This window comes from Malus domestica, chromosome 07 (assembly GCF_042453785.1).
Source record: "Malus domestica chromosome 07, GDT2T_hap1".
In the NCBI taxonomy this organism is placed as follows: domain Eukaryota; kingdom Viridiplantae; phylum Streptophyta; class Magnoliopsida; order Rosales; family Rosaceae; genus Malus; species Malus domestica.
The window spans coordinates 36,671,917-36,695,206 of NC_091667.1; the positions used below are offsets into that span (position 1 = coordinate 36,671,917).

At 38.9% G+C, this 23,290-nt stretch overlaps 3 protein-coding genes across 5 annotated transcripts; 1 reads left to right on the plus strand and 2 right to left on the minus strand.

Annotated features, from left to right (window-relative positions):
• Positions 1-265: 265 nt before the first annotated feature.
• On the minus strand, positions 266-5,762 carry LOC103440010 (4-coumarate--CoA ligase 2). Its single transcript, XM_070825556.1, has 6 exons — positions 4,110-5,762; positions 1,826-2,024; positions 1,555-1,700; positions 909-976; positions 685-787; positions 266-577 (listed from the first exon to the last, which is right to left on the minus strand). Exons 1-6 carry the CDS (start codon positions 5,283-5,285, stop codon positions 452-454), a joined length of 1,818 nt encoding a protein of 605 aa, XP_070681657.1. The 5' UTR covers positions 5,286-5,762; the 3' UTR covers positions 266-451.
• Positions 5,763-8,595: 2,833 nt separating this feature from the next.
• LOC103440027 (protein TORMOZ EMBRYO DEFECTIVE) lies at positions 8,596-14,514 on the plus strand. Its single transcript, XM_008378706.4, has 14 exons — positions 8,596-9,034; positions 9,155-9,337; positions 9,467-9,616; positions 10,092-10,306; positions 10,457-10,742; positions 11,283-11,417; positions 11,596-11,714; positions 11,913-12,069; positions 12,217-12,463; positions 12,549-12,625; positions 13,015-13,134; positions 13,462-13,592; positions 13,687-13,861; positions 13,975-14,514. Exons 1-14 carry the CDS (start codon positions 8,738-8,740, stop codon positions 14,296-14,298), a joined length of 2,616 nt encoding a protein of 871 aa, XP_008376928.1. The 5' UTR covers positions 8,596-8,737; the 3' UTR covers positions 14,299-14,514.
• A 393-nt stretch (positions 14,515-14,907) lies between these two features.
• LOC103440025 (cellulose synthase-like protein D3) lies at positions 14,908-20,275 on the minus strand. Of its 3 annotated transcripts, XM_017333196.3 has the most exons (5): positions 19,686-20,015; positions 19,405-19,594; positions 18,399-19,307; positions 17,031-17,838; positions 14,908-16,899 (listed from the first exon to the last, which is right to left on the minus strand). In XM_017333196.3, exons 3-5 carry the CDS (start codon positions 19,271-19,273, stop codon positions 15,157-15,159), a joined length of 3,426 nt encoding a protein of 1,141 aa, XP_017188685.3. In that variant the 5' UTR covers positions 19,274-19,307; positions 19,405-19,594; positions 19,686-20,015; the 3' UTR covers positions 14,908-15,156. The 3 variants fall into 3 exon arrangements, with proteins under 3 accessions (XP_017188685.3, XP_008376925.3, XP_008376927.3); XM_008378703.4 differs by lacking the exon at positions 19,405-19,594 and having other exon boundaries at positions 19,686-20,275; XM_008378705.4 differs by lacking the exon at positions 19,405-19,594 and having other exon boundaries at positions 18,399-19,338; positions 19,686-20,073.
• Positions 20,276-23,290: the final 3,015 nt, after the last annotated feature.

Genomic DNA, 23,290 nt, shown 5'->3' on the forward strand with positions numbered 1-23,290 from the left:
AAAGAAAAAAAAATGACAAAAATTTTGGCTGGCGATGCCCGGCTTAACAAAAAGAATTATAAAACAAATTTTCTTTTATAACAGTCATCCTTAGAACTTAAAACTTTCTTAAAACGTAGTATGTAGGTTAGTATTTTCCGGGACTTAATTAAAAAGGAAAAGTTAGGTAATTAAAATAGAATTTTAATGAGTTATAAAATAACTTCCTCAACGATCAATATATAAAAGATGAAGAGTAGTGGCTAAGCTAGAGATATTAATCATATAAAGGTACCAATATCGTGATGTTTCTTATTCATCAACAAATTTGATATGATATGATATGATGGACGCCAAAGTTGATACAGTGTTTCAAAGAATTACACGTATGATTGATCGAGCCCGGTTTTCACCTTCAAATGGGAAAAATAATAACGATACAGTACATGCTAATTAAGATGATTCATCAAAATTAGGGCAGCGGTGGGGTTGCGGTGGCAAGCTTGGCTCTCAGGTCTTTTCTCAAGATCTTTCCAGACGCAGACTTTGGAATTGCATGGACAAAGTGCACCTTGTGCAGTCTCTTGTAAAACACCACCTGCATGCAGTTTCATTCATTCATTTTCACTATTCCAGACAAATTAATTATTATCAATTCCTTTGCAAATATATATATATATATATATATGTATTTGTATGATGTACCTGTTTTGCTATAAATTCCTTTACAGCCTCTTCAGTAAGTTCAAGACCATCAGACCGAACCACAAATGCAACTGGAACCTCACCAGCAGCATCATCTTTTTGCCTGCTCGTTAATTGCAATCATTGATAACACAAATACGTTATGCTTCGATCAACGTTTTGCGAGCATTTGTTGTGATTAATTAATGGGATTAACTAGACATTGTTTGTGTAAAAATACTTACGGAACAACGGCCGCATCTGCAATTGATGGGTGGCTTATAAGGAGGGACTCCAGCTCAGCTGGTGGCACCTGTAAAACAGGATCATATATATAAGCCCTCGATACATACAGACATACATACATATGTGTTAGTTTATAAGTGTATATGCTGAAATGCAATAAGAAATCAGTTTAAATGTCAGCCTTTGGATCATAGTCCAAGTGGGCAGCTAAGATGTAATCTTAGAGTATGTGATAGTTTATGTCATGTGTCATTACCTTATAGGGTAAATGAATGAAGGGCTAGATTTAAATGATGTGATGAAGGAATATTCTATTCCTAATTGTTACATGTGCTCAGTGTGCGTGTGAATGAATAGAAATCATCTCAGTTTTGCTTCTTCTTCAAGCTCTAGCTTTCTCTCTCTAAAATTCTCACTTTCTCTCTTAAACTCTTAATGTCCAGTTTCATAGATTGTTGATTTGAAGAAACTTACATACAAGATAACAGTCTATATGCTAACAATATGTACATCGTTCATTCGCGAATGATTGTATAAAAGCTCGAATTAATTTTTTTTTATTTAATTGAAAGATTAATGCTATATATATCAAGCTTCTTAATTAACTAATCATTAACGAAAATTATATTATAATAACATGCATACTTGGAAGCCTTTGAATTTGATGAGCTCCTTGACTCTGTCAACGATGAAAACCTCATCGTCATCATCCACATAACCCACGTCACCGGTGTGAAGCCAGCCCTCCGTGTCTATGGTGGTTGCCGTAGCCGCAGCGTCATTCAAATATCCTGGTAGGGTACGCATCGTACGTAATATATGGTTAATTGTTTAGGAGAAATTAATCAGAAAGAACAGAGATCGATAAATAATTAATTAACGCAGATTAATATTTAGGATAGGTAGTTAATTACACCTTTCATAATTTGAGAGCCACGGATGCAAATCTCGCCTGGTTGGTTATAGCCGAGTGACAGACCAGTTTCAGGGTCAAGGACCCTGAGCTCTGCATTTCGGACCACCGTCCCACACGACCCTGACTTGGATGGCATCGGTTCCTTTGCGAATGCCATGCACATTGACAGCACCGGCCCTGCCTCCGTCATCCCATAACCCTACATTCATTTCATTCACAGTAATTAATTAGTTAACCATATTGTTAATACTTAATAGCTTCAACTAATTACGATTTACTTGCACATAACTCAGTTAATATAACTGGTAAGCAGATTCTAATTAGTAGTTGAAATTGTTAAACGATCAAACATTAGCTATTAAGTTTTGTTCCAATAAAATAGGGTTTACAAGAGCGGTCTTTAATTCCCTTGATCATCGCTATCCACGCGTGTGACTGCTTGCATGCATCCATCCAAGGCCCCGATCTATTAGCTAGGGTTAGGGATGGACAAAATACCCATGGGTTTAAATAATCGTGGTTACCCGCCCATTTAAATTTCACGATTATGATTAAGGGTAACCATTTAGACGAACAAATGGGTATAACTGTTTATCCGTGAAATTTAAATGGACGGTTATGAGTATTACCCGTGGTTATAACGGGTATCAATCTGTTATGAGTATTACCCCGATTAAAGTGTCTCTTCCATGCAAATCTATACAGCTCAAATGCTTCTTGGCGACTGCAAAGGACACTCGTACTCTTCCATGAATTCATGATGCTTCAGACTTAGCAGGCCATTTTGAAGCCGAACATCCTGCGCCACGCACAAAACCATGCGGAGTTGTCTGCATGGATGGAACTTCCCCGCCACTTTGCAAAGGCATCCCATACAGCAGTTAAAATTTAAAATATCCTTCGTAAATTATTATTTTAATTATTGAAATTGTATGAGGACTTAAATGATTAAAATAGAAAAATACAAGCTAAAATGTACCTATAAGTTAACGGTGTTTAATTGTCAGAAAACGAAAATTATAACAAATTTTTCTTTTGTAATTTTCAAGTTGTTAAAAAAAACATGTAGACAGGTGAAAAATGAGTAAATGGGTAAAAAAATGGATAAACGGGTGAACGAATAAATGGTTATGGTTAAATAGGTACACGGTTATTGGTATGATTAACCGTTTATGCAATTACCCAACGGGTAAACCGTTATGCGGGTATGAACATAAACGGTTATGGGTAAATAACCGCAGTTACCCGTCCGCCATAACCGTTGCCCATTCCTAACTACGGTCCCCGTCTTCAATTATTTTATTTGTTATTGCTTACTTTTGTGGCTGCTATTGTAACACGTACATCCATATCATAACTTTTTTTGGGGATACAACAATTCTATCGAAACTATAGAGAACTAAAAATATAATTTAAAAAGACAAATTCCCAAGCCATTAGCCCCATGCATTCATTTAACTAATAACATCCAATAAGGTGATCCTAATATTTCATAGAACAAATTTTGAAGGGAATTAGCTAAGTTTGAGGCTATGGAGCGGCCAATTTGGGGGTGCACGAGAGAGTATGTCCGTGTGTGCGCGCGCCATGTGGGTGAGGTTAAATTAAGAGTAATATTACGGAGATTAAAATTTTAGACAAAATTTATAAATTAAATGACATGAAAGTTGTTATTGGATTATTACTTAGATGTTGATAAACGTGCTCATTTCCTATTGTTGACACATCATTTAGTTTACAAATTTTATCTACAACTTTATCTCCCTAGTATTACTCTTAAATTAATTAATTTGAAAAAATTATTAGGAACACGTAAGTTTGCTTCTCAACATACACTCTAACAACTTAACAAAACAGTCACGTAAGTTTGTTTCTCCAGTGGCAGATTGTTTGTGTACACGTCACGTAAATTGACTGACCAGCATATCAACAACAACACATGTTCCCAACGCTCATTCTCCTCTACCCTACAACAACACTTCAACATTACACTCCACTTAAACTGCTAATTTTGAATTATTAGGTTCCCTCTGTAAATAATTGCGACTACTACGAAAGAAATGTTAGATTTACAATTCATACGGTCAACGCGGGAGCTACTGAGCTAGACAATCTGTACTACGGCTATGAATGTCATCCGATCCGATTTAGATTTGTAATAATATTCAGTGATTTTGTCTGAATCGACGGTGCTAATTCAACTAGCATGAATGAAATGAATGTAGATGATTGACTGAAGAATCCATTGAGAAACGAAACAAGTCATGTGTACACTTGTACTAACCTGACCCAACAATGCCTGAGGGACTCGGCTCTTGAGCGCCTCCTCCAGCTCCTTCCCCAGGGGCGCCGCTCCTGACAACACCACCCTAATAGAGCTCAGGTCAAACTCCGCCACCATTGGGTTCTTCGCCAGCGCTATAACCAGCGGCGGCACCACCGCTGCCACTGACACTCGGTACCGCTGAATCAGCTCCAGAAGCGTACCTATCTCAAACTTGTGCATCAGCAGAACTCCGGCCCCTGCTCGCAGCGAGCACAGCAGCACGCTGTTCAACGAAAATATGTGAAACAACGGCAGCACGCACAATACGACATCGTCCTCCTTCAAGTAGAGGTTTGGATTCTCTCCGTCCACCTGCTGGGCCACGCTGGTGACCAAGCTCTTGTGTGTTAGAATGACTCCCTTGGGGAGCCCCGTGGTCCCCGAAGAGAACGGTAGGGCCACCGGGTCCTCCGCGTCGATCACCACGTCCGGAAGCTCATTCTCGTTGGCCTCGGAGAGCACGGAGAAATGCAAGCAATTCTCCGGAGGATCGTCAATCGTGACGACCTTAAAGTCTTCGCCGAGTTTTGGGTAGTTATTTTGGTCGGCACCGTCGGCGGACGAGGGATGTTCTCGGAGCTTATCGACGTACTGGGATTGAGTGATGATGAGTTTGGCATTAGCGGCTTTGACCTGCTTGAAAATCTCGGCAGAGGTGTAGAAGGGGTTGGCGGTGGTGGTAACGGCGCCGATCAGGGAAGCGCCCATAAAAGCGAAGACGAACTCTGCGCAGTTTTGAAGGAGGATCATGATGACGTCGCCTTTTTGGATGCCTAGATTGGAGAGGCCGGCGCCGGTCTTCTGAGAAATGAGGTGGGTCTCGGAGAAAGAGTATGATTTTCCGGTGGAGCCCACGATCAAGCAAGGTCTATCGGAGAACTCGGGGAGGTTCTGGAAGCAGTAGGTGTGGAGAGGGAGGTGGTTGGGGATGGGTATGTCTGGTAGTTTTGATCTGAATACATGGTTAATGGTGGCGGTGGCGGTGGTGGAATCAATAATATTGTTGGTGCAGGCGGGGGGTTGCAATTGGGTTAGGTTTTGTTGAGAGGTAGAATTAATCAGAGGAGGCATGAGATTGGTAGATGTGTCTGCCGGCTTTTGGGTTTCAACGGAATTAGAAGCAATGGAGATCATGGTGACTGTTGCTTCTTTGTGTGTGATATATCGACCAATAAACAGATTGAAATATACAGAAAAATAAGAATTTGAGAAAGAGGAGGCTTGATATAATATAGCAGGCTAGCAGAAATGAATCAAATGATGATCAGAGAGAAGAGAGAGAGAGAGTAGCTACGTGCGCGTTGTTGTTGTTGGTCACAAAAAAGTGGAGTTTGTCAGAAGTAATAAATATAAAGAGATGGGTTAAGAAGGAGGAGGTAGGTAGAAACAAGGGTTGCTCTGTGTGTGTGAGAGAGAGAGTAGCTACATGTGCGCCGTTGTTGTTGTTGATCAGAAAAAAGTGGAGTTTGTGAGAAATAATAAATACGAGGAGGAGAGGCCAGATGGGTGGAGGAGGTAGGTGGGTGGGAACAAGGGTTGCTCTGTGTGTGTTAGAGAGAGAGAGAGAGAGAGAGAGAGAAGAGGAGGGGGGGGGGGGTGTTGAGTTTTGGCAGATGGGGTTTAAGTTGAGGGGTAAAAGGGTTAGGAGGAGAGCATGCCTTACCACACGTTCAATCATCAACCAACCAAGCCTTCATACTGTCGTATTCATATATTATACGTAATCAATTTATCATGTGTTAGTGAATAAGTGCCAAGCATTTTTCCTCTCGGTTTTGGATTCAATGGTTGCCGTCCATAGGATGGTTTTTTATAAGGAAAGTTAATGAAAATGACTTGAAAACTTTGAGTTTTAATGATAAGGACAAAATAAAGAGTAAAATGAATAGTATCATATTTGACTTTTTAATGTAAAAATGTGGTTTTTCGTTAAAGTGAACAGTACCGTGGGCTTTTCGTTAAAGCATCTTTTTTTATAAGGTAATGCTAAAGGGACTAAATTTGTAGATTAAATTTTGTAAGTTAAATGACATGAAAGTTAATAATTAGAGTATTTTAAACGTTGGTAATGATCGGCCATGCACTGATCATTTCGTTGCATCTCTGCCATGAAGAATAATCGGCCAGCTTGGCCTTGGCGAAGAGTTGTGTGACAGTACCATCAACAAAGCCGAGTTTGTTATTGGCACCCAGTGAGATCTTCATGGCATGGGGACAGGTAAAATAATTGTGCCCGTTCAGGGGTTTCGAGACTAACATCATCGATGGGTGATCTGAATGACCTGAATGGTGGATAAACAATGGATTGGAAGTGTCAGCCTTGGCATCATAATTGCTTCCGCTCAAAAGCTCGTCTTTAGACATGGCAATGGTCGACGAAAAAAAAAACGCTACTTTGAAATAACAACAAAAGGGAGTAGCTTCAAAAGAACAAGGGTTTTAACTTAACTCTGATACCATAAAAAATAGCGGACAAAGTATGTTTTGCAAAAGTGAGTTTTCTTCTATTCATAAGAAGACTTTTATACAAAGATTCAAAAGGAAAATAAATTTATACAATTCAATTACAAATTTGTCTCGTATAATAACCCAAAATATCAAGAATGATATCGTTGACTTCTCAATAGCTGTTACTTAGTCCCTTTCCTTCAACATTGACCTTTGAATATTAGACATTATTATTCCATTTTGTCCTTTAAAATTTTAATTTGCTTATATAACATGTTTTGAACTTTCAACTTATGTTATTGTCTTTTATTTTATTTTATTTTAACAAACTATATGATCTACATTAAAAGAAGGAGATGAACTAAGCCTCACAATGTGCTACAATGGGATTGTCATAATAATGTGGTTCAACTTTGCTTTTGGCGAGAATCGAACATAAGACGTTTCACTCACAAGTGAAGAGGAATACTAATAGTTCCGTAGTCCTAAGTGGCATGTCATTGTCTTTTAAACCATCGATTTTGTCAATTATTTTGTTAAGTTAGAGTTGTTTGCATAAAAAATTTGTCGTACGTTGCACATTAAATTAAAAAAAAAATGAAATAATTAACGATTGAGGAGAGGTTAGATATAATTGAAAGTAAGAGAAGACAAAGTAAAACAAAGTCCAAAGTTGACCAGGCATGGTTATAGCCTTCCCTTCTGATTAAGACATAATTAATATATCTAGTATTTTACCAAAAGAAATGAAAATTCAACAAGCTGCCTGCCTTCCCCATCTCCAACTAATTGACTATTACGTACAGCCCCTCCCTCCACCTCCACCCCCACGAACTGACCTTCTCAGCCAAATATACAATTTCAAGTACCCACTTCTTATTCCCTAGTTTTGTTGTTGAAAACCAAATAGCTACTCTTTCCTGCATATGCCAACATACGAACAAGGCATGCATTAAAACGTGAAACTATCTTAAGGTAGGTACCACATGGATGTCTAACAACATGAGGGAACTATTGCTCCATTTCACTTTCAAGATTTTTCTTTCACGTTCCATGTGAATTTTACTTTAAAAAGAAAGGGGACTGGACTATACTATGGGATGTGTCAAGTCACTGCCTAAACTCAACACAAGGATAACATGTCCTCGTCATCCATGCAAGTCGGATACGTAACCTCTTACTTACATGTCAAAAGAAAAACCATTGGGTTGTAGTACTAGATAGTGAATTTTACTTACACTATAATTAATACTTTTAATTTTTTGTTGAATAACTCAAGTGTCAAAGGATAATGGAGATTAATAGGTCGTAGTAATCCTTGACATGAGGATTCTATCATTTTTTCCGCATATATTCTAAATAAGTAAGCATGTCATTAATATTTTGATTTATGGTGCTAAACAAATGAATTAGAAATGATGCTATTTGGACCCCGCTTAGCGACCACCTTTAGGATACAAAAGGGTCACACATAAATAGACATAGTCCACCTCTATTTAGGAAACACTTCCAAATGTTGAAAAAAAAATTGAAATCTGAATAAATGTACTACATATTTTCAAAAGCAATCCTAAACGAGTCTTTATAGCCTCTATAACTAAATTATTCAATATGAGAAACAAAGGAGTACTATTGTCTAATAATATTTACAAAAAAATAAAAATAAAAACTTTTTTTTTATCATTAAGGGCACTTTTTATTATTATCAAGGACATTTTTGTTTAATCAAAACTTCATGAATGACTCCTTTTTTGTTCTTTGTCTCGAAGTAAAAAAAATGTTCTTGGTACAAAAGTTTATCCTAATGTTTTTCGATAAGAAGGGTTTTGGATTGAGAAGCTTTTTAATGGTTCTCACCAGTTTTATCATCAAAAGCCCACCAAAAATGGATTAAAATCTTAACAAGATTTTACAACTCTCCAGTCCAAGTGAAGCCCATCACCTCCTTGGCCCATATTTTGGGCTGCCCCTGCCTCCCTCCTCCGTCCTTCTTTTCTTTTTCGTTAAACCCTATTCGGTTTTTGTTGATAACATCCTTAAACCCTATCTGAGCTCCGACACATTTAGCGGTTTTAGACTCTCTCTCTCTCTCTCTCTCTCTGTGCAACCGTTGAGAGCGGAGCTCCACCTATTCTATCATGGCGTCTCTACCTCTGAAGAAGAACTACCGGTGCGTGCCATCTCTGCAGCAGTTCTACTCCGGCGGTCCCTTCGCCGTCTCATCCGACGGCTCATTCATCGCCTGCAAGTGCGGCGAATCCATTAAGATCGTGGATTCATCGAACGCCTCGATTCGGTCTACCATTGAAGGCGACTCAGATGAAGTTACCGCTTTGGCCCTCAGCCCCGACAATAGGCTGCTCTTCTCCGCCGGTCACAGTCGCCAAATTAGGATTTGGGACCTCTCCACCTTGAAGTGCGTGCGTTCTTGGAAGGTAATTTCCTAATCAATTCAATTCAAATTAAATCAAATGCTTCTCTTTGGCTGCTGATTAATTAGTTACTATTACTAAAATGAAAAATTATTGGGTATGGCATTTTCGGTTTCGGAGTAGGGTCATGAGGGGCCAGTGATGGGAATGTCTTGTCACCCGTCTGGTGGATTGCTTGCGACTGCCGGAGCTGATAGGAAGGTTCTTGTTTGGGATGTTGATGGCAGCTTTTGCACTCATTACTTTAAAGGCCACAAAGGGGTTGTTTCTAGTGTTCTCTTCCATCCTGATCCTACTAAACAACTTGTAAGCTCAATGTCCACATAGATCTTACCTGTCGTTTCCGCCTTTATGTTTCCAGATGAAGTGGGATGAAACTACTTCTTTTGTGCATTTGTAACAACTCATCATGCTGACTGGTCTCTATTTTACTAGCTTTTCTCTGCAAGCGATGATACAAATGTGCATGTTTGGGACCTATTAACCAAGAAGTGCGTTGCGACGCTTAATGCGCATAACTCAACAGTAACTTCTATGGCACTGTCTGAAGACGGATGGACTTTGCTCACAGCTGGAAGAGATAAGGTAAGGCCTGAACTTATCTTGGGTTCACTCAATACTTTAGTGCTAATTTTCTGTGACATGTGCATGCATCTGTGTGCCTCAGTTTACACTTTTATTTTTTTCATTCAGTACCACCTAGTATTCTCTTTGTTTGTTCTGAGCCTTAGTCTTTGTAATAGAGGCGGCTAAGTTTGATCTGAGTGTGCGCCAATTAAATATTGTGACTGGGGTTGTTTTGGGTCATGAATGAGTAGATCATGGATAGTGAAGGGTTTCAGTGGCCAACCTTAACTAGTTTGTCTATACTGACATAAGAATATGCTTTTGTCTAATTATTTTTTTGTTATGCAATCCTGAATTTTTTTTGTCAACATATTTTCTCAAATGGCTACTTACTCTGTCTCACTGGAAAGCTCACTGAGCATTATTTATCCTGCTGTTTACTTTCCAATGCTGTTGATATGTTAACAAGATATTGATTGCTGAATGGTTTTAGGTTGTAATCTTGTGGGACCTTCATGACTATATCTGCATGAAGACTGTAACAACATATGAGGTTCTTGAAGCTGTGTGTGCAATCCCTTCTGGAACTCCATTATCATCCTATTTGGGTTCCTGCAAGAAGCAAAGTGGGAAGAAAAGTGGATTACCTGAAATTTGTTTTATAACAGTTGGTGACCGTGGGATTGTACGGATTTGGAATTCTGAAGGGTAAATCCTAAGGGCGTTCTTATACTATTTCGTTTGACTTAATTTTGGTTATATAATTTTACTTATGTGTTAAATAATTGTGAGTTTGTTTTTTATGGAATGGTTTGTTTTTTATGAGTTTGTTTACTGGTACTCTATTTATTTTGACAGTGCAGTTTGCCTATATGAGCAAAAGTCCTCAGATGTTACTCTATCTTCAGATGTGGATCAATCAAATAGGGGTTTCACCGCAGCTGTCATGCTTCCTTCAGATAAAGGGTTGCTTTGTGTGACTGCTGACCAGGAGTTCCTTTTATATTCCCCAATTAAGTTGCCAGAGGGGACGCTGGAATTTGAATTGAGCAAAAGACTTGTAGGTTACAACGATGAGATTGTGGATATGAAGTTTGTAGGAGATGAGGAACAATTTCTTGCTGTTGCCACAAATCTTGAACAGGTAAATGTATCGGATTCATATCTATCTTAAGTTGTGCATATTGATGGCTTTCAAGTAGAATTGGTTTCTACTAAATATGTAAGTTTCTTCGTTGTTATCTTAAAACCTTTGAACTGACATTTGGGTGAAAATTGGTTTTGACATTAAAATCTTCTATAAGAGGCCCTTTTTCAATCTGTATACCATTATGTATTTCCACCATGTATGTTCACAAAGATCCTTGCTTCACTGATGAGGATTTAGAGCTGGTGCATGCAAATCTTCTTTTATGAATATTCTGATATAGATGATCACATTCTTTGTTTTTAGTGTGTTTTGTAGCTGAATATCCATCTGTTAATTTCCAGTTGTCTTTTATTTGGGAATTATTGTCGTTGACATTGTTCGCAAGTGTACATTTTTTGTTGTTTTCCTGTGACCTGGTCCTATCTATTTGAAGTTGGGCGAAGTTACCATGTGTGTGCATGCGTATATGTGTGATTAAGAAATATGTGTTATGTATTTGGTTATTGATGTATTATTTAATCTGGAAACATGCAGGTACGAGTATATGACATTGCATCCATGTCATGTTCGTATGTATTGGCAGGTCATACCGGAATTGTTCTATGCCTTGACACCTGTGTATCAAGTTGTGGAAAACCACTTATTGCGACCGGAAGCAAAGACAACACTGTAAGTTTCAGTTTCTGTTCTTCTCATAGGGCAGTCATATAGATTGCATGAACTCTATTAGAGACAACAGCTGTGTGAAAACACTTCATTCTCACCCCTCCCCTGTGAATCGCTCTCTTTCTCTATATCGCCGTGTTAATAAGTGGTTTGTTCGCATTTCTTACTCCATTATCTGTAGGTTCGGTTGTGGGATTCAGAAAGCAAATGTTGCCTTGGTCTTGGCATAGGTCATATGGGAGGTATTGGAGCTATTGCTTTCTCAAAAAAGCGGAAAGACTTCTTCGTTAGTGGTAGTAGGTGAGCACTTATGCAGCTTATCCTTTTACCAGCATTCTGTCTTACGGTTTGTTTACAATTGTAACCTAAGCTATCTTTGGAGTTACTGGTGATGCTTTAAATAGTTGAAAGATTACCCTATTGGTTGCAACCTCAAGGAGGATACTTCTATTGAGCTCTATTAGGTGCTTAAAATGACCTATATCATTTCTTTTTCAGTGATCGTACCCTCAAGGTGTGGAGTTTGGATGGTCTTTCAGACAATGCGGAAAAACCAGTGAATCTGAAAGCAAAGGCCGGTGTAGCAGCCCATGATAAGGATATTAATTCAGTAGCTGTTGCACCAAATGATAGTTTAGTTTGTAGCGGCTCCCAGGTTTGTAAGCTTTGAGGCACTGCTTCTTTGATTCTATCATTTTTATCATATTTCTATTTATAGTTGATGTTTCTTTGGAAGAAAGGAGGATCCTAAATACGCTGAATGACACTACCTTATTAAACTTTCTGGGTTTTCATTGATCAGGATCGCACTGCTTGTGTATGGAGGCTTCCGGATCTTGTACCAGTAGTTGTACTTAAGGGTCATAAAAGGGGAGTTTGGTCTGTAGAGTTCTCTCCAGTTGATCAATGTGTTATAACGGCTTCTGGTGATAAAACAATAAAGATATGGGCCATATCTGATGGTTCATGCTTGAAAACATTTGAAGGGCATACGTCAAGTGTATTAAGAGCATCATTTCTTACTCGTGGAACCCAATTTATTTCTTCAGGTAATGAGGCTTAGTTCCCGCTTTGGTTCTTTTCACATCCTTGAAACTCTGATTATATACGCATCGACTATGTTATCATTTTCAGGTGCTGATGGGTTGGTAAAACTATGGATGGTCAAAACCGATGAATGCATTGCTACGTATGATCAGCATGATGACAAGGTGCTGAAAATATGTATCTCAAGTTACTTGTCACTATAATGCATATTATAGGCTACGTCATTAGATATATTCATATATTACAAGATGTTAAAAGTTATAGCTTAGAAGTTAGGAATTTGAAATTCTCGTCATTGTCAATCATTTACACATGACCGTCATGTTGTAGTCACATCTATAGATGTTCTAATCGGTTCATTGAAAGTTCTCTACAAGATTGGATAATACACGGGAAAACATGTGATATTCATGTAGTAGTCAAGTTGTAGGTTGGACCCTTGGATTATAGCAACTAAATAGGTTGGGTGAGATATCTTGATGTTGGTCTTCTTCCTTTCTTCCCCACCAAGTAGGTTTTGCTTTCCTTGTTATTGACAGGATTTACCCTACAGGTTTATGCCTTGGCTGTCGGAAAAAAGACAGAAATGCTTGCAACTGGCAGCAGCGATGCTGTCATCAATATGTGGTATGATTGTACTGCTTCTGATAAAGAGGAAGCTTTTCGTAAGGAGGTGAGTTATCACACTGCTTTTATTTTTGGTGTATAGAGGTAATACGGTTTCATCAAATGCAAAATCTTAAAAATTGAACGGATTCATCTCTAAGCCCATTGATATTATATTTAACTGAATTTCATTAATAAGTCAGATAAGGTTATTGAAAGATTTGGTCAAAAGATTTATAGTTATATTGATAGGTGAAATCTTAAGATATTAAATGTGGATAAATATTCCTCCTAGGCAAACCCGCACGGCACCAGATTATCAATTTGTATTTTCTTTATCTAGTTATGTCAAATTCACTTGATATATATAGTGGAAATTTTCATGATTATACAGGAGGAAGGTGTTTTAAAGAATCAAGAACTAGAAAATGCTGTATTAGATGCTGACTTTTCTAAAGCAATTCAAGTTGCATTTGAGCTTCGCAGGCCTCATAAGCTTTATCAGTGCTTTTCTGAAATCTGGAGGTTTGCTTTTATCTTCTCTTTATGTTTTTTTTTTTTTCCACTTGCTGGTTGTCTCGTAAACTTTGAGAATGTAACCTATTCAAATTGTCTGCAGGAAGAGAGAAACTGAACAGCAGATGGAGAAAGCCCTTCTTGCCCTCGGCGAGGAAGAGATCAGGCTACTATTTGAATATGTTCGAGAATGGAATACAAAGCCAAAGCTCTGTCATGTTGCACACTATGTGCTTTTCAAAGTCTTCAACATCCTCAGTCCAACAAAGATTAATGAGGTAGTTGTCTTTGCTGTACATACCTTTGTGCCCGCGTCTAATTAAGATTACAAAGAAAAGCACAGCGCTCTATAGATAGCTCAAGGCTTGACAGTGATTTTTGGTTTTGTCAGATAAAAGGCATTGGGGAAATCCTTGAAGGTCTCCTCTCGTATTCTCAGAGGCATTTTAGCAGAATGGACAGGCACGAAACAAACACGTATTTGGTGAACTACACTCTGACTGGAATGTCAGTCATTGAACCAGAGACAGATACAAGAGTATTGCAGGACAAGTCTTTGATGCACTCCGCTGCGGACGATGAGAATGGGACGTTAATAAACGTACCTGAAGATGAGGAGCGAAAGACCTCTGAGTGGTTGAAAGAAACGGCAGCTACGAAAAAACGGAAGTCAAAGAAATCGAAAGATGGTTCCAGTAAGAAAGTTAAGGCATAGAAGGCATTTGCAAGTTTTGGTCCTTGTAATGTATGTTTTATACTGTAATGGCATCTTGCAACATTAACGTACTCCATTTCGGTCATTTCGACTTAGCATTATTATTTGACACTAAAATAGGTTTTATGATATTTCTCTTGTAAACATTTTCTGAACGGATCAAAAATTGCGGATAAAAAAAAAAAATCATTAATGACATGATTTTAATTGCGATTATGGCACAATTCGTTACAAGTCAATTTTTGAGCAAAATGCAACTGTTGGACACATGAATCATGTCCTACGGTGGGGGATTATTGCAAGGAAATAGATTTTATGTTGGCTTTTTGTTGAAATTTGCAAAATTCGATAAAAAATCGTAGGTTATATAGCTCAGAGTTTATGAGAAAAATGATTGCAAGAAAATAGATTTTATGTTGACGTTTTGTTGAAATTTGCAAAACCGACTAAAAATCGTAGGTTAGCTCACAATTTATGAGAAACATGCAACTGTTGGGTTAATATATATCCAAATCTGACAAAAAAAATAAAAAATAATTTCAAGTGAGAAGAATAAAAAGTGAGGAACGTATGAAATGGCCAAGGAATTAGGAATGTAGCAAGTGAAAGTGAAGGCGAAACACTGATTAAAAAGCATCCATAAAATGCCAGAAAAAGAAAACTAAGACGACAACATCATATATCCATATCCCTCCTTCCTATCTCTGTTTGGTCCCCATCATTCTTCCTTACTTTTACTGCTAGTCTGCTACACAAAATTCAAACGGAGGAACAAGCAAGATTGACTTGTTCAGGTATCAAACAAATAAAGAAATGTAACTCCACACAAGATTTAACAGTACACGAACGACCCCCTTTCTACGGGAATGTGAAGGATCCCCCAATTCCGCTGGCACCCGAAGGGGGATTGATTGCCACCCAAAGAAGAGAGATGGTAATCGCAATGAGCCCTGACCACACATAAACAATGGTGGGCGTCTTCCCTCGTCTCCCCATCAACCCCTTGGCAAACGGATACAGATGCGCTAATACCCAGAAACTGAAGAACACCCCGCCAATTAACCTGCTCCATTCTGGTATTTCGCTGTATATTGTGCGGCTGAACCCAACTGCTATGCCGATTAAGTTGACCATCATGATTGTTATCGGCGGTATCATGAGAGAGGACCATTTCACAATATAGAGGTCAGCAAACTCATCATCCTCGTCATCGCCACCCGACTTTGAAGTTAAGGTGAAAGAGATTTCAATCCCTGCAATTACTTTCAGTAGCCCCTGAAGCACAGCAGCAAGGTGCGCACTAGTCCCTCCAATCAACCAAAACTGCTCGTTTCTCCACCACTCCTCTAGCTCGATGCCAGACCATTTAATCTCAAGGATGGCAAGCATGCATAGAGTGAGAGTAATAGCCAAAAGGTAAGTCAGGAAACTAACGTTGAGGTTCTGCACAATGAACTGACCCGAGAAGAGGGATAGCGCCGGGAGGAAGCAGTAGACGATAAGAAAGATGGAGGTAAAGGGGTAGATACCCACATTAAGGTATGCTATCCTTTGCAGAAACTTCATTCTTGAGCTGGCTAGGAGCGCGTTGTTGCGGGAGAAGAAAATCTCAACTGAGCCAGTAGCCCAGCGCAGAACCTGATGCAACCTATCTGTAAGATTGATAGGAGCGCTTCCACGGAATGCATCTCGCTTGGTCACACAGTAAACTGATTTCCATCCTCTGTTATGCATCCTATATCCAGTGACCACATCTTCAGTAACTGATCCGTAAATCCACCCTACGCGCTCTCCCCACTCAGTCTTGTCTTCATACCAGCACGAAATGACACTGATTGCCTCTGCAACAGTAGAGGCATCAAGAAGCTCACGGGGAATGGTGAGAGCACCAGGTGGGCGTCCATTCTTCACAGCTGGGTGATCTGCTAGTGGACGACCTTGGAACTCTGCCACTGGAATCGAATCAATGAGGAAAGTTGAGTTCCCAAACCTCTTAGGCAGCAGGGAGAGATTCATCTCTTCATCATCAGAATCACCCATTCTTAAGGATCGGTTTTCTTCAGAGGTATTCTTTCTGCGACGAGAGAAGCAGCAACTGCAACAACCAGGGTGAGTGTCTTTTGACCGAGGTGGGTCAAAACCATAAAGGGCAACTCTACGAAAGAGACATCCAGTTCCAACATAAACTGGGCCCTGAAGTCCATCAAGAGCTCGCATATTGACATCAAAGAAAACAGTGTTGTGATTGGCATATCGGTCTGAAGGGTCGATACCCTCAAATCTCTGAGGGAACTGGACATAACAAAGGCGGTCACCACCACGATCCATCATGAAGCACATGCCCTCCCTCATTGCCTGAGAGTTGTAAATATAATGGTCACAGTCAAGGTTGAGAATGAACGGGCCATTGGACATGATGGCAGAGGCCCGAACGAGGGCATTCATGGCCCCTGCCTTCTTGTTGTGATCATAGCCTGGGCGTTTCTCACGCGACACATAAACAAGCATGGGAAGACGGATATCAACATCTGTGAGGTTGATGAGCCTAGCATCATCATCAGCTCCATGCAGCGGTTCATCACTGGGAGGTTTCAACATCACCTGCATGGCAAATAAATGTTAGCCCTCATGTTGCCCTACTTGTTATAGTGTGCACATACAAAATATGTAAGAACAATAAATCATCTGCAGTTAGAACAAAATAATATAGGTTACCAGGACTAGAGGAATACCTGTATAATACCAGCATGGTCACCCTTAGAATGCTCGGGTGAAGCAGTCAACCAAGTCCCTGGCCAGTGCGTTCCATCAGCCATCCACGTTGCTTTGGGAATCTTCACACCCTCCACTGGTTCGTCCTCCCTGTTCTCTCTTTGAAGCTTCATGGCCTTGATTTCTTCCCGAGCATGATAAGCATCTGATCGTCGGCGTATAGATTCAGGCAGTCCATTGATCCGAACCTTGAACTCATCATATTCACGTTTTACCCTTCTTCGGTCCTTGACAAAGTCAGGCAGCACTTTGTTCTTGTATGGATCCCTCTTCAAACTGAAGTAGGATTCAGGATTCCTGGGTTCAATAGCATGTTTACGGCAGAATGGTGCCCATACATTAGCAAAACTAGCAGCTTCTGCCATGGCCTCAAAAGTTAAAAGGGCACCTCCATCATCAGAAACATAGCAAGCTAGCTTTTCAACAGGGTAATCAGTAGCTAGAATAGATAAGATAGTGTTTGCAGTGACAAGTGGTGGTTCTTTGTCTGGATCTGCAGTGGACACAAAGATATCTATGCCTGGAAGATCAGATTTCCCAGAGGGGTTATTGGGACTAGGTGTTTCAAATTTCTCCTTCAAGACATTAAGATCTGTCGAGCGATTGATTGGACAGAACTTCGGCAGTTGGTCAAGAAGCCAAGAAAAAGCAAACCATATCTCACAAACAATTGACATTCCCCAGAGCCACATTGCATCAGTATTTGGGTGATCGATCCTCCATGCCAAGAACATCCCAAGGACACCCATACGAACAAAAATAAGAAGCCTGTGAACACATAAGTAACAGAGAGAAAAAAAAGGCAATTATTTGCAGGGCAATGAAAAGAATGACCTCAAAAGGAATATCACCACTCACCAGGCAGATAAACAGCGAATGAGTCTGGATATTTTGGAAATATCTATAAACAATAGCATAAGCATGCACTTTATGAATACACACTATATATACATGAAAAAATAAAGCAACTTCCATGCAAAATAACTGGTCATGGAGCTATCGATCTATCAGTAGAACTACACCAAGATGTTGCTCATTAGACAATTAAATTTTGGAGCGGTGACACATAGGTCGAAAGCATTCTCCAATCTAAAACATCAACCATTGATCACATGTGATCACTACCTTACGCTTACAGTCATGGGACTACATATGTGTACTCTAGGGATCTTCTTATCACTTAATGTAGAAATGCATCTCAACGAAAGTCAGATGTGGCATGGTGATGTGTTGAAGTTTAAAGTTTTGCATATGAGATTGCCATCATAACCTAGTATATCTTTAGCTAAGGAGGTAAAGAGTGGACAAGCATAAGGTAAGATATGTACCTATACGGGCTTATAATAGCTGCAGGTATTTTTATTTTCCGCGTGAGTGGCCTCCATGGTTTGTTAAACAACTCTGCTCTATCAACGACTTCATCTTCTTTATCATCTCCAAAACCTCCCTCCTTGGGCCATATGGCATTCCCATACCCATAAGTTCCCTTTGTTTCAAAGAGCCACCGGTTGTGATCAAAATCCCCAGTTTGACTCCTTGTTAGCACTGACTTTGTTGACTTCATCAGGGACAATCTCCTCTCATTTTTAGACAATACTTTTGGCAGAGGAAGTGGGAGCGGTGGCCGTGCATCGTTATCCGCACCCACATCATCCAAATCTGTGATTTTGTACGGTTCCTTGCATCCAGGGCAAATACCACCCCCAGTTTTCACAGCATCTGTATAGCAATCCCGGCATATTTTGTAATCACACTCACAAGGAAGAATATCCTCCCCGCGTCCATCGCTCATCACCTTTGCATCACAGCCAGGAATTGCACATGATGAACCTTTAGCACCAGCCATCTGAGGATGGTTTGTTTCAGATTCGATCACCTTGTCCATAAGATGAGCTCGCGTAACACTATTAAATCCGCCCGTAAAAAGGGAATTGGACACATATTGCTCTTCAACCTTCTGTGAGATGGATGGATCCATGGGCTGGTTATCCGGGGTTGGTGGTATGTGCACTGTATAGTTCATATACTCACCACTCCCAAGTTCACTGTCGAGATCATCCCTGGAGTAGCTGATGTAGCGACCCGAGGACGTTCTGCGGCCAAATGTCACAGTTGGAGGGACTGGAGTCTTGTTGTTGGAATCAGGCATATCAGAGTTTGATGACATATCCGAGCGGCTCGGCTTAAACGATCTGGACGCCATTTTTGAACCACTAGCCGTGGTTAATCCTTAGTTGCTGCTTTTCACAAAGAAAAAGAAATTCAAAACTGCATCAGGACAATTGAAAAAGAAAATAAAATCAACAACGGATCTTGTAAATATCAAAACTCAACAGAGAGCAACGCAAAGTCAAAATGTGATCCGTGGACATTATTTTCCTCAGCAACCAAACGCAGGAAACACCGAGTACAAGTAGGAAGTTTACACTAAAAACCCACATCACATGGAATCGAATCGAATCGAATCGAATCGGGTGAGTAAAGTAAACCCCCAAATCTTGAAAGCCAGCAACCAGCTGCTAGTCTAAGAAACCACATCACATCAGAAATCCATGGACATTATTTTCCCCAGCAACCAAACGGACCAAGAAGAAGAAAAACAAAAGCGTTTTTACCTTTTTCTTCGTTGGTTGTCTAGTGGAGAAAAAATCGGAGCATGTCCGAATCGATTCGAGAGGGGTGAAAGAAAATGGGAGAAGAAAGGAAAAGAAGGTGGAACGATTAACAAAATGCGAAGTGTTTATAAGAGGAGAGATATCTGAAACATGTGTGTGGGGGGGGTGAGGGTAAAGGTTGCAAAGAGACTCAACGAAAGCCAAGGGGTTTTGTCTCAACTCTCAAGGGGAATTGTTCAATTCAAATTTCAAAGATGGCGAGTCGGCACTCTCTCTCTCTCTCTCTTTCCACAATTGTCCGTTGCGTTATGTTATGTATCTATCTAGTCTGGAGTAGTAGGAGGACAGCAGCAGCATTTGAGAACAAAAGAAACAAGGGGAGAAAGAGAAAATATCTTGTCTTCTCGAATGGGTTCAAATGGGGGTTTGGTACTTGGGGGACTTGGTCGTGACTCGAGAGCAGGACTAAGCAAGCACGTCGATACAAACGGGTCTGTCTCTTGTATCGACTCCTTTTCTCACCTATTATTTTTAAACTTTTAAGTATTTTCTAAGAAATTAGAGAGGCAAAGCACTACTAAATACTAATCACATTCAAATGTCTCAAATTTCCATCTTACTCGCCTACTTCCACAACAAGTGAGGAGTTTTCATCATCAAATGTCTTGATGTAATTAAAAATTAAAATGTCTATTTTATATTACATTTTGTCAAATTTGATGTGAAATCTTTTTATTTTTTCAACACACTTCCTAATCTAAGCAATAAGCACAAAATATGTTGTCCGTATCACGGCTTACCGGGTCAAAACCCCCCCCCCCTCACGCAACATGAAAATTCTTATATTCACTTTTTGCATCATGGCTCCATTCACCTCTAATTTTATATTGAAAGTTTTATAAGTTTGCTTGGACATAAGATTCTCTCACTCGCTATCTCTTGAATATCTCTTGAGTATATATTGAAAAGTATAATTAGCACTTTATATAATTTATTGATTGAATTCGAATTTAGATTCATATTACAGTGGTATCGTAGAAAAAAACAAAAGATTCATGTATGCAATGGGATTTAACTAAAGAGAAGGTTCAGAGTCGGTGGGTATGACTTAGAATTGCGGTGGATGGCCGGCTCCCTCTCAGCAGATTTTCCTTCAATGGCGAATTGTGGATTTATATCGCATTTATTTATTTGATTGATTACTAATATTATTGATTTAGAAATAAAGAAAGACTCATTCATGGATGCTTAGTCTTAATGGTTATGAATTGCGTGTGACAGTCTAAGATTGGGTGTCTTTCTATTTTTATTACTATTATTATTATTGCCAATAAGAAAATGGGAAGCCTCACCATCTCAGATTTTGCAGTGTCCGTAAGTTTATGGTAAGGTTTTGACTCTCTCGTTCGTTCTATGGGTGGAAACTTGGACAGGGAATATTAAAATAAAATAACATTGTCACCCGCCTTTTAAAATAAAATAAAAGTTTGAATTTTTGAAGTAACATAGTTGTAGAATGGTTAAACAAAAACCGGTAGTTTTTCTTATTTTTATTTTATATATAAAGAAAGAGTCAATATGTAGATAACCGTGCATATAAAAGGTTGAAAGTAAAAGGCAAACGGGTAAGGGTAAATGAAGGTCAAAGGGAAGTAACTAAATACTTAAAAAGAAGGCACTCTCCTATCCTTTCCGGTTCATGTGATTATAAAAAGTATCCTTTCAAAAAATGTGATTATAAAAAGTATAATGAGATTAAGCACTTTATATCGGTTGCCCAAACACAAAAGAGAATAATACGAATGAGGATCTTCTTCAGATTCTCTTTGTGAGGATTCTGAGAGTTCTCTAATCATGTATGTTCATCGTACATCGTACGGTTAGAAATCATTATAATTTTTTTATTTTAAATTGAATTTAAACAGTACTTGACGAAAAATGACCGCACGATTTACGATGAACGAACGTGATTGGAAGATCTCGGGATCCTCACAAAGAGAATCCGGAGAGGATCCTCATTCGAATAATACAAAGAAATGTTCAGATGATCTAGTTCGGTGACACCTGCATGCCAAACACTAACCGCTCAATTACGATAATCCATTGCATTGTTTTGAGTTTCTCTATCTCATATTCTTATCTCATGAAGCAAAAAAAACAAAAAAAGGAGAAATAAAAAAGAAAAGGGTATTGAGGAGATATTTGTGAAATCAAAATCAAACTTGGTTTGAATAAGAAGAAAGAAAGCCTGTAAATTTCACATTAACTAATAATTATATACACATACACACAACTGTATTACCAATTTACCAAGACAAGAGGAAGAGACTCCACTCCACTCGGTTACCAAATGGCAATGCAATACTATGAGGAATGGAAAATGACTAAAGATGCAAGGGCAATCTCTCATCTTATAAAAAAATGATTTAGTATTGTGGCAACGCTTCCCTTCGTATTTACTTTGATATAAATACTCACTAGCCAAAGATAAATTTATCCTATTCCTATGTAGTAAATTAATAAATTTGGTTTTTGCTTGTCAGTCATGACTCATGAATATATGCACGAATTACGTACATCGGTGCGATTTGTCATGGCATATCTGTCATGATATCGGTGCCACAACACATCTTCTTTTATATCCTTCTCCGTTTATAATTTATACGTATAATTCTATTAAATAAATAGAAAACAATTATACTTACAATGCTTGCGAACCAATGAATAAGATAATGTTTGAAAACTACTACTTGAACGCAAATAATTGCTTATTAAATCACTTCATCTTTTGCAAGTGGCTTGTAACTCAATTAGTTAAAAGTCATGCGTATAAAATTTTGTGTTCAAATATCACTTGCTATAGTTTAATTTAGTGTAGACTATTCTCTTGTAGTAAAAAAATATTGCATCTTTAACGATTTTTTCATTCAGTTTCGTTATTTTGGCCACTTAATGGTCATGTAATCAAGAATGATGACTATCTTTGGCATGTGCAATTTAGTATTTTCAACTATTTTTGTAGAACCTACGAGTGCAGGGATTTGGGATGTCAAATCAGGGCTTGATTTCTTCAATCAAGAAAAATAAAGAAGAGGAGAGCAATGGAGGTAGAGTCTCTCAAGATACAACTCTAAGAATCCTTGGAAAGGGATCCGAAAACATTGGAATTGATTCACAAATCTTGAAATTCAACATTCTGTTCTTATATTTCTCTCTCAATCTGGAGAAATCATACCCTAATTTGAGTTTGACTCAAATCCCATCACCCCTGGATTCCTCTAACATGCCATAGCATATGTCACCTAACCAACATAGTTGAAAAGATTAAATCGTCCATGCCACGTCAACACAACTAACAACTCTCTTAACTTATTTGATGAAATAAGACAAAGAGAAACCTTGAGGAAGAGTACTTGTGTTAAAGTTAGACAATATTCGTAAAGTGGAGATGAAGAAATAGTACAAATAGTAAAATGAGACAGCATGTAATGTAACGGGATAAAGTCATATTTGATGAAGAGTACATGTGTCATAGCTAAAAATAAGCGAAAAAAATATATACATAAAGATTTCAAATGGGATTATGACGTGGGTTTGAGAAGATT

Excerpts from the sequence above, each read along its gene's own strand:
- LOC103440025 (XM_008378703.4), bottom strand. The coding sequence starts at position 19,273 with ATGGCGTCCAGATCGTTTAAGCCGAGCCGCTCGGATATGTCATCAAAC. Across the intron at positions 17,839-18,398 it reads GCTATTATAAGCCCGTATAG|GCTTCTTATTTTTGTTCGTA; the intron begins GTACATATCTTA and ends ATGTGTTCACAG. Across the intron at positions 16,900-17,030 it reads ACCATGCTGGTATTATACAG|GTGATGTTGAAACCTCCCAG; the intron begins GTATTCCTCTAG and ends TTTGCCATGCAG.
- LOC103440010 (XM_070825556.1), bottom strand. The coding sequence starts at position 5,285 with ATGATCTCCATTGCTTCTAATTCCGTTGAAACCCAAAAGCCGGCAGAC. Across the intron at positions 2,025-4,109 it reads CTCAGGCATTGTTGGGTCAG|GGTTATGGGATGACGGAGGC; the intron begins GTTAGTACAAGT and ends AAATGAATGTAG. Across the intron at positions 788-908 it reads GCAGATGCGGCCGTTGTTCC|GCAAAAAGATGATGCTGCTG; the intron begins GTAAGTATTTTT and ends ATTAACGAGCAG.
- LOC103440027 (XM_008378706.4), top strand. The coding sequence starts at position 8,738 with ATGGCGTCTCTACCTCTGAAGAAGAACTACCGGTGCGTGCCATCTCTG. Across the intron at positions 10,743-11,282 it reads TTGCCACAAATCTTGAACAG|GTACGAGTATATGACATTGC; the intron begins GTAAATGTATCG and ends GGAAACATGCAG. Across the intron at positions 13,593-13,686 it reads TGCTTTTCTGAAATCTGGAG|GAAGAGAGAAACTGAACAGC; the intron begins GTTTGCTTTTAT and ends AATTGTCTGCAG.